This window comes from Talpa occidentalis, unplaced genomic scaffold, assembly GCF_014898055.3.
Source record: "Talpa occidentalis isolate TD23 unplaced genomic scaffold, MPIMG_talOcc4v2.1 talOcc4.9, whole genome shotgun sequence".
Lineage (NCBI taxonomy): Eukaryota > Metazoa > Chordata > Mammalia > Eulipotyphla > Talpidae > Talpa > Talpa occidentalis.
The window spans coordinates 104,994,842-105,008,751 of NW_023605305.1; the positions used below are offsets into that span (position 1 = coordinate 104,994,842).

Genomic DNA, 13,910 nt, shown 5'->3' on the forward strand with positions numbered 1-13,910 from the left:
TACATGGGCACTGGAAAACTGGCGGCACAGGGATCCATAGAAGAATATCCCCACTCCCCAAGACAACTGCTCATGTCAATTAGAGAAAACCATATGTCCTTACATCCAGAAGGGCTTCTTCTATCTTTTCACAGTGGAATCTATCTTTAAGAAAGGGAGCTGATGGAAAAATAGAAAACAATAAATGGAATTTCACTTTATAATTTAATTTGAAGAAATGCATATCTATACAACATGGTAAAGAATTCACACTCTGTTACCACACCAGTAGGTAACTATGTAGGAAACCATTTTTTAAAGTGAATTTTAAAGGTAGAATTTTCACAGAGACTAATTTAAACAGAATACACAGGCTGAAAAATGACAGGTGATCTCTCATCAAAAATGGAATCCAATCAATCTGCAATTCTGAGATCATTGTTCTCTGATTGGATTGTCAAGGTTTTATAGGTACTTGGCATATGTCTCATAAAATAACTGTGCAAGTTGTTTTGAATTCAGTTGGGCCAAGTATATATAATACCATTTTTGTCTACAGAATGTTTTATTTTTCAAAGCACTTCCTTACTTATTATTTGTGAATTAGTGGAGAGATCACTGGCTGGAGAACTGGGTTCAAGTGCCAGCTAGTTATTTACCAGCTGTGTGACTTAGGTAAGTTATTTGAACCTCTTGATCAAATTGGAATTATATGGGATGCACAGGAAATACTTTGTAAATTGTGAACTGATTTATAATTGTTTTTATTTAATCCTCATTAACAAAACCATAGGGTAAGTATTCAATTAATAATTTTCTCTATTTTCTAGTTGAGAAAAGTAAGGCAAATTAACATAGATCATTCAATTTTTGCAAAGAGTTTCCTAACTTCTCCCAGCCTCCCTGAAACAATTAGCAAAGTTTAGCATATCATGCTTTTCGGATGACTTCAGCAATTCTACCATGAGTTTAGGAGAAGTTCAATTGCCTTCATAACAATTTGTTACAATTACTTGAGGATATTAATGATAATATTTCACTGAGTGTCATTTGTCAAAATAATATATAAATGTCATACTATAAACTTGGAAACAACAAAGAAGTTAAAATAAATAAAAACACAGGAATAAAACTTACTGATTTTTATAAAATACCTGTGATTGAAATATTTTCCAATATTAATTTCATATTATTTTAAATCTAAAAAAAAGCCTTAAAGGATTTTTTTCCCATAGTTTATCTTAAGCAGGTAATTTTACAATCATCCAGTGTTTTACACGTAGTATATTCTATTCTTATGAAGTTCGACCTTTTTCAAGTCCCAAAGTAATCTATGAACTACAAATTCTAAGAACCTAAAAGGTTGTGTTGTAAATTCATGTTTGATTATTCACAAACAAGAAGTCAGTCCATTCAGCTTTTGTCTTTTATAGCACATAAACTACTGAAGAAATACAGAAAACTTAATACACACCTTTGTATATTTATTTCTATTTAAAAATCAAGAACCGTTGTTTTCTCCATTTCTGGAAAGTTTATTAATTAAAATGATAAATCTTTGAGGAATTTATTTTATTGTGGCAAACATCTTTCTGTTCAGTATTTCATACTCTTCAAACCAGTTAAAGTCTTTGGTAGCACAAACATGAATATGTGAGGTATCATTAAAATTCGCTACCATATCACCCCCTTCCATACCAAAATGTCCTAAATTGTTATTCTTTTCCTAAGAGGTAAAATTGTTTTCAAAGAATGAACTCCAGCATTTGGCTAGCTAGTTTAGACTATGGTCGGTCTTTGATCTTTGCTTTGAAACTGCCTATGTAGGAGGCTAAGGCTGGAGATTGCTTTCTCAGAGCTATTGGAGAGTCTTTGGCTCCAAGGAAAAAATTCCCCTATGGGACAACAGAAACTATCCACTGTTTTCCACATTTAAGCTCCCCAAAGGACTTGAAGCAGGACTGAGAATTAGCTTTAAGTGAATAAACAACTAGTAACTGAGTTAATTTGAATACCATTTTCTATAAAAAGCACTAATGAATGGAATAGATATTAAGCCAACTCACTTTCATGGAATTGGACACTCATCTCAGAAAATTTGAACTTCGCCTAAGTCTAAGCTAAATTAAAAAAAAAAAAAGACATTGTCCAATATTTTAACAATTGGCAATCAAGTTCATCACACCAACTCTGGGAAACAGCTAAATCTTTGACAAAACATGGGCTCTGTATTGAAACAGATGTCTTAAACTATTTGCATCATTTTATATTATGACAAATATAAAATGCAGGCTCTTCTATGTTGCCTCAGTGATTGCTGCCTTGTGATTACTGGTGAATTTACCATTTTCATACAAATTCCAAGCATAGCCATGTCTCCAAAGATGCATGTAATTATCCTGTATGACGCAGCAATTACATGAAAAGTACATCCTTGCATGCTTCTGTTTCATAGAAACTCAATCATTAAGCAGGAAGCTGGAGGATGCGTGGCTCGTGACCTTGGGTAATCACTGCTAATAATCCCTGATAACAAGCTTGACATTGGAATGAAACACAGAGCTCATCAGTTGCTACTAAACCTGTCTCAAATTATGATGTATATATTTTTTATTCCCCTTGAAACCCAACATCAGGTCATCAGAGTTTCCTTCTATAAACAAAGCAAGCAGGCATTTCAAGTATCTACAAATCAATTGTAGTATAACTTTTTAATCAAAATTCCTAGTTTTTCTTGTTTTTAGCCGAACAGTCCTATTATTATTCCTGCTTGCATGAAATAAAATATAATGGTCCAAAGCCATCCTTATCATTCCAACATTTGCCATTGACCATAGTTTTATAAATAATATTTTTTAAACTAACTTATCTGTATGTAAAGTGGGGAATAGGTCACATCTCTCCTTATCAATTATTTTCATGACTGCTTGAGTAACATTACACTGCTTGAGTAACATTACACTACTTTTCTTATGACAACTGCTGAGATGCACTGTGGTTTAGATATTCCATCCACAGTTGTTTTTTTTTTTAATTTGATTACTTAATTTTTGCATCTGAAGCTTTTTATTAATTAAACATTATGGGCTAAGCTGTTAAAGTAATATGTGAATTCATGTTGGCCAGATCTAACTTTACTGCTTGATTACAAAATACTGGTGATTCACCCTCAACTTAAACACATTTGGTAGTAAGAAATGTATTGCAGTTTTGGTATAGGTACATACTTATAGTACACATATGTACAAACTTTTTAAAAGTCATTTTAAAAAATGGCTATAAAAATACTTTCAACAGTCCTCATATTACATGCATAGGCCAATTTAAAATAAAACTGTAGTTATTAAGGACAAATGAAGTCAGCAAGGAGGGAATATATTAGAGTGTAATTAGTTTTATTTTTACCTATCTTAACATTTGTACATACAAAGGTTGAACTCAAAAATTGACTTACCAGAAATAAATCATTTTTGATATTTAAAGAAATTATCTCCTTAGCCTCTATGACAAATACAGAGCCAAATCTCTGAATTTCTAAAACTTAAAATTCTGAATTTCCATTTCTGATCTAAGTTGATAAGTTTGATGATGTTAAGCTGAAGTTCTCAGGATTTCTTTAGTTGATTGGTTAGTTGATTTTATTTGTTTTTCAACAAGGAAACCTCTTAGTGGGACCATTTTAAGATAAATGAAACTGAGCAACAGAGAAGCATAATAACTTGCCCAATCTTGTAGTGTGCGGTGACAAAGAAACTTTAACCACAAGTTTCAAAACCGACAAAGTTACCTTTTAAATGTAAGGAATTCCCATTTGTGGTTCAGCCTTTAAGTAAAATAGAGTTTCAGAAGTAAAATGTCCTATACCAGAATATGTGAGCAATCAAGAAAATAATTCTGTTTACATTTTATTACACAAAATTGTATTGTCTTGCCAGTAGACATCATAATGAAAAATAAGTGTCTCAAACCATACCCATGTTGAAATTTATTTAGGAGTACAAAAATTCTTTTTCTTTCATGACTGTTATAGGTTTCATAAAGGTGGTATCAACATGCTTGGCAGATATAAAACCTAAAGGCTCATCATACAAGAGTATATTATATATACACTGTGTGTATTACATATATATGTATTTATTAAGAGGATCTCTCAAATCATAAAATAAAATGGCCTTTGAGTGAGCAAAGTGCATTCATATTTTACTTTAAAAATGTTTAGCAGTTCTCAAATATTTAGTGTAACAGATAAGCCCATTTGAATAATTTAAAATAGATTTTGTACTGATGGCATATTGATTTATCCTTGATATACAAACTTCTCATGGTGTTCATTAAACCATCTAAAAATGTCTTAACAAATGGAATCTCCATTATAGTCCGTTAGCAGTGAAAAGCATGATGTCTTATTTCCTTGGGCGTTTTCAGTTGATTTCCTTCCGTATCATAAAAGTGATACTATGAAAGGCTGAGCAAATAAATAAATGGACCTGAAGTATTTGCCAAAGCATTTCATTAGTGGACATCTTTCTTTAAGTAAGTGATGCATTAAGTAAGTGACAATCCTGTGTTGATAACCTATAAACCATGCAGACTTGTCTCCAGCCTGTGTGTTGTCTTGTTTCTACAGAGTGTTATTGTGACCCTTTGGGCTCAGTCCATGGTCGTTGTAATGGCTCAGGATTTTGTGAGTGTAAGACTGGAACAACAGGGCCTAAGTGTAATAAGTGTCTGCCGGGAAATTCCTGGCACTACGGCTGTCAACGTAAGTACCTCTGGGAGCTGCCCTCTGCCTGCTGCAGCATGGCTAATTCTGCTTGTTTAGGCTGGTGTGTGCAGCTTCTCAGAGCAGAAAAAGACCCAAACCGCTGACAAGCTTTAAAAGCTACTTAATGCCCCGGCCTAAGTCTAAGAGAGTGAGCAATCCATCAACTGTCCAGCTGGCTTCTTCAAAGCCCATCTTCAGACCCTCTGATGGCTGAAGCAACTTACGTTGAAATATTGTACGCAGATCCACGTACCTGGCCAGACCATAAATTAAGTGGCACAATAGGGACCCAGCTTGGAAGTCCGCACCGCAAAATGAAGGGTGATGTGCATGTGGTTAATATATTTCTTGAACTGAAAGTTACCCTGAAGCTGCAGAGTTCATAAATTAAATGATATCTACATAACTTATGACCATCCTTGCTCTCATAGCCATCCCTGAATCTTAACCAAAAACCTAAAGATAATAAATCTGAGGGATATTTAAATGCCAGGGTAAAATAAATGACAAAAATCAATATTGATTTGAAGCCTCTAAGGTTAGGCGCCATGCAGGGGGCCTTAGATGATGCCATTTGGTTCAGTTTTATGTCTCCGAGGATTAGCAGACCTTCTTAAAAGCTTGTCACTGCAGGTGTATTCAGAGAACAGAAATTTAAAAATCTGAGCAGATGCTACCTTCTGTCATTCATAACCTTTTCTGCTTTTTAATTCCACACTAACTTTCCATTCGAGGGATACACAGTCAGCTTACTAATATTTAAAGTGCCACAGGGCAAAGCCTCTGAAACAGTGCAGTCCACATATAGAATTTTAAATGTTTTATGATCCACATTTCCAAAGTCAAAATAACTACAAGTTGATTGAACTTAAAATATCTAGACTATTATTTCAACTTATAATTGGCATCAAAAGCATGAAGGATGTATTTTACAATTTTTAAAGTATGAAGTGTGTATTTTACAATTTTTAGTCTTAGAAATCAGATGTGTGTCTTATAAAACATCTCAATTAGAACTAGCCACATTGCAAGGTGTGGTCAACACATGTCTGCTATATTTGGACAGGATGCACGAGAGGTTTTTTTGCCTGTATTTCACTTGGAAATAATGTTAGCAGCAGGAATTATCTAAAAACGGTTTCTGTTAGGGTGACAGAGACTATCTTACCTGATCCTTGTGGAACTTCTGGTTATATAGATGCTACTCTTCTACATAATATAAAGCCAAAGTGAAATTTACTGCCTTACTGATGTCATGGGCAGCAACACACTGTAAAAATAAGTTGAGAAATCTGGCACTGAACAGGCCAAGGTTAGAATGAGGTCCGGGAGCTAGAGGGGCAACGCCTCCAGCCAGGCTGGAGAGAGGCATTAAAAGACAGATAAGGAGAAGTGAGGCAGCATAGACACAGGAAGCTCCAGAGAAGGCCATGGATAAAAAGGCTTGCAAACCTAGCTTCCAGAAAGCACCCTAGGACATCTGGATGAGCTGGTGGATCCCAGAAGCCATGAGAGCGTCCAGGACTCAGCAGATAGTCATCAGTCCTGGGACATCTAGATGCTAAGAAGGACAAACAGCAGGGAGGAAAACAAACAAAGGACGGGTGGGCTAAAACTCCCAGACTAAAGGGATAAAGTAGCAGGACACACAGTTCTCAGCTGGCTCAGGTAAGCTTCCTGATGCAGCAGGACCTGATGGGTGGATTCCTGGATCATAGTCAGGGAAAGACAAGGGGAGGGAAAATAAATGAATCTAGCCTTCAGGGAAAACTTATCCAAAAAAGACCTACCTTGATTTTTCTGTATTAATCTTGGAGTATTAGAAAAAGATATCACTAAATAGTTCCTTCTGGAATTGGAGGGGACATAAGCATGGTCCTATCACATAAGGGATGTGTGGCACAGCTCAGCCCCTGACATGCTGACAGGTAATCAGTGAGATGCTAGAAGTGAGCACTTTACCCTCCTGAGTGCCTGAGTGTTTCCTGAGTGCCTGCAATGGGCTCGGCTCTGTGCTAGTGGGGGCAGCTCCAAGGTGAAGAGACTGCTCCTGTGCACATGGGGTCCACACTCTGAAGGGAGAGGCTGGCATGCAACCCAACAATGAGGACAGAGGTGATCAGAACTAAGGGAAAGCTAGATGTCAGGGCAGCCAGGAGGGGCTAAGACTGTCCCTGAGGTGACGTTTAGTTGAGTTCTGAAGGAATGGATGATCTTCAGGATGGGACTTTTTAGGCAAAGTTACTTGAGCTAACACACTGTGTTCTAGAAATATCAACTAGTTTTGATATGACTCGGGGGTATGGGGTGTGTATGTATGTGTGCGTCAAAGGAAGGGAGGGAATGAGGGAAGATGTTGAAAAAATAAGCAGAGACCAGATCACGTGGCACCAACATATGGAGGACATATGGGATCCAACAGTTTTCAGCAGAAGAATGAAAAGATCAGAATTTTGAATGAGAAAGATGACTGCAGTTGCTCTGTGAAGGAAGGACAGGAACAGAACGAAACTGGATTTGCCACATAAATTGAACTTTTCAAATACCCCTTTGTACTCATGAGAGTTATCTCGCCATGAAATCTTCTTTTCTTCTCTCAGACCCGTCTTCACAGGACTGACATTCTATGCAAAACAGAAATATTTCTGTTAGTTGGCAAATCACTCCTGCAACAAGATCTATGTCTTCCGTGGAATGTCTTACATGGTCCCCAAGATCCAGCAACTAATGGGGTAACATCTCATTGGAGGGTGCCACCAATATCAGCTTTAGTGGTGTAAATTTAGTATTTAGCAGGTATCCATTCTAATTAGTTGGTGCTTATAAGTTGTTAATTATTTCTCATATCACCCCCGAGTCTGCCCAGCCATGAATGCACTCAAAAATATCCCAAGTCAACCTTTTTCTTCCTCTCTTACTGTCCTCACCCCTACAGTTCTGTTTGCCCTACATTAACCATCCTTGGGTTAGCTGGCCACATTATCAGTGGCAGAAATATTAACCAGGCAACCAGAAACTCAAACCAGCAAGAAATACAATGATACAGTAGGGCTGACTGTGGCATTGGCAACAGTGATCTGGAGGAAGTGGCTCTGCCAGGGAGAGGCTGTAGTAGGTATCAAAACAGATCCTAGAAATTCTGACTCAGGGCTCCAGTCCCCCAGAGCACTGGTAAGAGTGCATATGGAAATGCAGTCCAAAAAACATGCATTTGGGAATAGAAAATAAAGAAAGGGATTCAGTTACTGTCATGGTCACTTACACACTCTGAGTAGAACAAAGTGAGGACACACTTAGGTTCTGAAGTCACATAGACTTGAGTTTGAATTTCATTTTCACCTCTTACTATCTGCAAGACTTAGAGAAAATTTCTTGACTTTCTAAGCCTAGTTTTTCATCAACAATGGAGGTAATCCTAGGACCTAATATATCCAATAATTGTGAAGATTCAAGAAAAGTAGTGAGTGTGGAATTCCTGAAACATTGAAAGCACTCAGTATCACCTAGTTCCAGATGCATGTTAATGTGTCAAAGAACTAGGCAAGAATTTTTGTTCCAAACATATGGTCCAAAGTTAGTGTAGAACATGCAGCAAGATTAGCCACTGCTGAGTGTCAAACTGTTGACTAGGGTCTTCTAAAAAGTCTTTGATTAGATTGATTCAAGAGACTAACGCAGAGTCAAGCCCAAAAAGCAATTGTGTAACTCCAGGCTCATCAAACCTTCTGCCTGAGGGGACCGCCAATTAGATGTCCCATGAATGTAAACTTGTCTCTCTGACATCAAAGGTGAACCACTTGAAAACTATCAGAATAAATGGTCTTTAGCCAGCATGAAGCACACAACCCAGGAAAGAAAACAAAATGAAGAGATTTCAAGAAGGTGTCAAAATTAGTGCTGAGATTACTGTTAGGAGAATGAGATATTGGAGGAGAAAGATTTTTTTTTTATTTTTTTATTTTAATATTTATCTTTTTTTTTTTTACATTTTTTAGACAATATTTGCTTCCACCCACCCCCTCAGATTGAGTCCCCATAGAATTTCCTTCCCCAAGCCACCCATGCACCATCACCACAGTCCCCTGTGCTGGAGGAGAAAGATCTTTTTAATGTGCCTTTGGAAATCAGAGAAAAGGAATGAACCATATCCCAGAGAATACAATTAAACTTTCTAGAGAGAAAGCCACACTCTATGTGTGTCACATAAAACATGTTTGTGAAGTCATGAAACACTTGTTCCAATACCAACAAGACTCTGGAAGTAGGAGAGGTTTGTGATTTTGGGGGGTTGGAAAAAGGAATGGAACCAGGGAGGCTGATGGGGCATGTTGTCATTCTGGAAGATGTATAAGATACAATGTTTATTAAAGCCACAATTGTGGCTAATATATATGAACACTAATGGTGTTTTAGAAGAATTTATGGTTGGATTATTTAGGTTAAGGTCAAAAGCTTTGGTGACATAATTAATAAGAGTATGTAAGAAATTGAGAACTAAGCAGCTCCAGTTGGTGGACCGTGGCCTGCAATGTCAGAATATTGGTTCTTGAGAGAGATTAGTACATGTGTTATCAAGAACAGGGGAAAACCTGTGTGTTTAGTTGGAAGCTCAATGGCTGAATTGAGAAGATTTTTATTAAATTTTAGTGTAATATAATGATAATACCCTCATAAAACTATAAAAGCAGACATTGCAGCAAATCATGGACTTTAAAAAGACAAGAGTTGTTCTCAGGAGAAGAATAAGAGAAAGTTTGTGGAACAGAATTTCACGCTTTAGATATATCCCTTCCCAGAGAATGCCCAATAACTATATTCATTTTCTACTGCTGCTGTAGGATACTGCCACCAATTACTACTAACCAAGTGGTTCAAAATAACACAAGCTCAGCATCTTACAGCTCCACAATTACAAGATCAGCAAGGACCTCGCTGAATAAGAACAAGGGGTTGGCAGACTGTGTTTTGCTAACTGTGCTCCCTTCTGGAGCCTCTTTAGAAGAATCTGTTTCCTTCCCTTTTCTGGCTTCTGGAAGTCACCTGCTTTGCATTGTTCATGCACCCCTCCCTCCATCTTGAAAACTGGGAACTTTCTATCTTTCTGTGCCTTTCTTCCACGATCACATCTTTCTTTGACCACAGTCGGGAAAGACAGGGCCCATGTGATTAGATTGGGCACACCTAGCTCACCAGGAAAATCTCTCCTTCCTTAGGACTTTTAAACTTTTTTTTTTTTTTTTTTTTTATAGAGGCATGTTTTATTTATTTATTTATTTATTTATTTATTTATTTGTTCGTTTGTTTCGTTTATACATGCACTGGGTACAGTCAGAAGCGCGGGAGGGTGAGAGAATTCACCAGAGCCAGAGCGGAGAGCAGAGCAGGCAGAAGGACCGAAGTACACTGCTGAGGGGAGCAGCGGGCGGCAGGAGAGGTCTGCGCACCATGTGGGACCCTCCTCTGGTGGCCGGGGAGCAGCCGGGAATCGAACCGGCGCTGCAGAGGCTGCGGGCAGCTTCGCAACCCAGCGCTCAACCGCTGCGCCACCGGGGAGGCCCTTTCCTTAGGACTTTTAATCACACCTGTTGTCCTTTAGATTACATAAAGGGACAGGTCAAGGGAATAAGATGAAGACATCTTTGGGGAGGTATTTTGCACTCTTTACCATAATAATCGAGAATGTCAACTTTTAATGCTAGGGATAAATAGAAAAGTATCATGAAATGGAGTATAACTCATACTTTAAAGACACATGAGGATAAAATTTATTTGAAAGAAATATGTAATAGGATTAGAAAAGAGCAGTGCTTGTCAGGAAAGTATAGACTCACATTATGAATTAGGAGGTAGAGACAGTAAAACATTTTTTAGTCAAGACCAAAGATCTCATAGAAAAGGTATTAGGAGGATATATTATAGATCATACAACTATTGAGAGGATACAGAGATTGCTCAAAATCACATTAGAAAATCTATGTACTCTAACATCTTCCAAAATGGAGAAATTCAGATATCAAGATAGCTGCTGAAAAAATGTGTTGTGCCAACCATTGACTTGCACTAATGATAATTTCTTCATCCAAGACAATGGAAGAAGCTGTGCAGGAACTATTCATACCACTCATTGGTAGTGTGGAGATAGCAGTGTTATAAGAGAGAAAAATTGCTGTCGAAAATCCTAAGAAAATTTCAAAATAATCTTGGAAAAAATAGGTAAAATCTTAGAGCCTCTTTAAAACACATACACACGCACAGAGTTTGTTGTGTGTGTGTTTTTGTTTTTTTTTTTTATAAAGTACAAGTTGTTTCCAATATACTATACTTCCTGGAAAAAAATATATGACTTAAAAAAACAAACAAAAAAAAAACCACATGGCTATAACAGGTCTTTTCATAATTACATGGTTTTGATGAATACATTTAGTGCCTACTGTGTACTAGATACTTGTGCTACAAGTTAAGAAACAAACTATAAAAGCGCAAAATAGTGCACAGTTGCATAAGTCATAAACAACTGTTCAAGGAAAAAGCGGTGGAGATCTTCACTTACATTCAAACTCAATTCTAGACAACAGTGTGTTGTGAGTGGCAAAGAAGTTGCCACAATTGCAGGCTGAATAAAGACAGAGGAGGATAGGGTCCCCCTAAGTGCAATGTCACCCCCATCAGGAGTCCAGTCCTTAGAAACTTTAACACTGCAGTGAGGTAGAAGAACTCCATCTCTGATGAAGTGCTTTTCAGTGAGTTGAAGCTGCTTGATAAGTATATGATTCGACAAGTTACAGATCTCAACCTGTGTTTGGAGAACCATTACATAAAAAGTAGTCTTGTGGGTTCAGGAAGATAGAATGGGCACCAGAGGGTACAAAGATGAAGGTGGCTTTCAGCTTAGTACTTTGCAACATATATTTTCTCCAGCCATCTCAGAATACAATAGGATCCCTTGGGTAATGGATAAATCCCTCAAGTTTGGAAAAGTTCAACCAGAAGCTGAATCACGGGCTCATGTGAGTGATGCTTTCTGGAGCACTTTGACTTAAATGAAGCCCAGTGAAAAGGCCTCCAGAGTCACCCCAATCTTCTGGCTCTGATTTTCAGACCACGTCCATGGGGCAAGTGAAGTTTTGGTGAGATGTTCCACTCAGTTTGTGTTAAGAAGCACAGCTGAGCTACTCACCTGTCCTCATATTCCAACAAGTTGGAATCTTTTTACCAACAAGTTGACTCTTCTCCTTCCCACGTGTCATCAGTCCTCACTTCTGGGTTTTCAAGAGTCAGAATTCAGGCTTATATATGATACCTCCCCCCAGCCCTGCCAGAGATTGATAGTTCCTCATCATAGCTTTTCTGCTACTACAATTTCTTTGCCTTTATTTTTTTTTTTCGTTTTGGTTTAAGACTAACTTCCACACGGCTAACAATTTGTGATCACTAAGAAGATGCTTCCAATTGCTTATCTGAGGTAAAGATTATATCCCCCTTGTCAACCACCTTGAGCCTAACTTGTAATTTTTCAATTGCTTCTAGTTGCAGTCTCCTGCTCCTTGCTGTTTTACATTGAAACATCCATTTCATATTCACCAGTTGACCTCACATGTCGGAGTCATTGACAGGCAGCATGTCACTTAAATGAGGATGTCTGTGATGCTTCGAGCATCTGCGGTCCTACACGTAGGATTTCACGTTTGACTCTTCCATCTCTATTGCTGCAAATGAACGGCATCATTGAATCCAAGTTTTTAATTTCCTTGCTAGCAACTGGAACATCAGTTTCATTTCCCTTACTGAGCACCACATACATAGCAGTGATGGAAAGTAAATACTTGGAAGGTCACTTAATGTAACTGTTGTTCAACTCCTAAGGGTGGGAAGAACATGCTTTTTAAACAGAACTAGGAGGGGCCTCCCAGAAGTCATTTAAAATGGGAAATATTAGGAAGACAGAAGATAGAAAGTGGAAATTTGTGGGTGTTACAAATATGCTGGGGAGTCCTTGTGGGGAAAAAGTCTCATTTTGTCAGAAGAGTGAACCCAGGGTGGCTCCCAGTCGTGAAATTTCCCGATTCAGCAGGATCCTGCCACACCACTCAGTTATGCTAACAGCCATCACTTTTGAAATTCCGTTCCTGTTTGCCTTCCATTCTTTTTTTTTTTGTTTAAGATTTATTTATTTATGCATACAAGAGCTGGGGTGCAGGCCAGAGATGTGGGGGTGAGAGGATTCACCAGAGACAGAGTGGGGAACAGAACAGGCAGACTGACTGAAATACACTGCTGAGGGGAGCAGTAGGCAAGACAGGCGAGGTCTGCTGTGCCATGTGGGTAGCTCCCTGGCCAGCTGGGGATAGAACCCATGCTGCCGAGGCTGTGGATTGCTTCACAGTGTGGTGCCTTAAACCCCTGCACCACCAGGGAGGCCCCTGCCTTCCATTCTTAACATAATTTTAATTTGGGGTGGATAGAAAAAGGCCGCCTACCTATCAGACATCAGAGACTTGAGGCCACCCATGAACAGGGGTTCAGGGCTTACACTTTAGATGTGAAAAGTGCTTTAATTCTTCACACCACTGAGGACCCCATTTGGAGCAATCATGTAAAGCAAAGGCTGAGGGAGCATCTTGAAAAAAGCAAGTTGTTCAGATCGACCTTCCTAGGAGGTCACATCTTAAACATGCTCAAAACCTGAGACTGAAAAATCACCCAGTCTTGGCAGTAGACAAACACAGAGAGTAGAAGGATAGACAGCAATTCCAGGCACCCCCCTGAGTTTCTGAGATATGCTACTTGGTCGTTCAGTGCTCAGCACAGAGTGGAATCTCAGCTCTAAGATGGGCATCTCTCCGTATTAGGTTGGCAATCCAGGCTACTTTTCCCCTTTATTTAAATATAACATTAAAAGTTACAAGTGTGCACACATTCTACCATTTTACACCATAAGGCCATCCAACTTTAACAGTGAAAGGGGTGTCAAATCCCAGTGTTCATGGAGAAATGCAGGCGCAGCTTTATTAATTAGTATCCCAGGATCAAAGCAACCTCCTGGCCCCACCTAAGAGGGCGATGATCAGGAGGACAAGGACAAGTACCAGCCACTAAGTTCTTTCCTTCCTTTAGACAGTACATGACGGGGCTTTTACCCTGAGCTATTCTTTACATGCTAATATGC

The 13,910-nt window shown here is 38.5% G+C and overlaps 1 protein-coding gene across 3 annotated transcripts in view; it reads left to right on the forward strand.

The window, feature by feature from the left end:
- The window catches only part of NTNG1 (netrin G1), a 306,079-nt gene that overhangs the window by 255,878 nt on the left and 36,291 nt on the right, over positions 1-13,910 (forward strand). The window contains exon 7 of one of the 3 annotated variants that reach the window (XM_054691178.1): positions 4,607-4,741. The exons of the other annotated variants lie outside the window; for them this stretch is intronic. Within the exon in view, the coding sequence (XP_054547153.1) occupies positions 4,607-4,741 (135 nt within the window). The remainder of the gene's footprint in view (positions 1-4,606; positions 4,742-13,910) is intronic. 3 annotated transcript variants of the gene reach the window in all.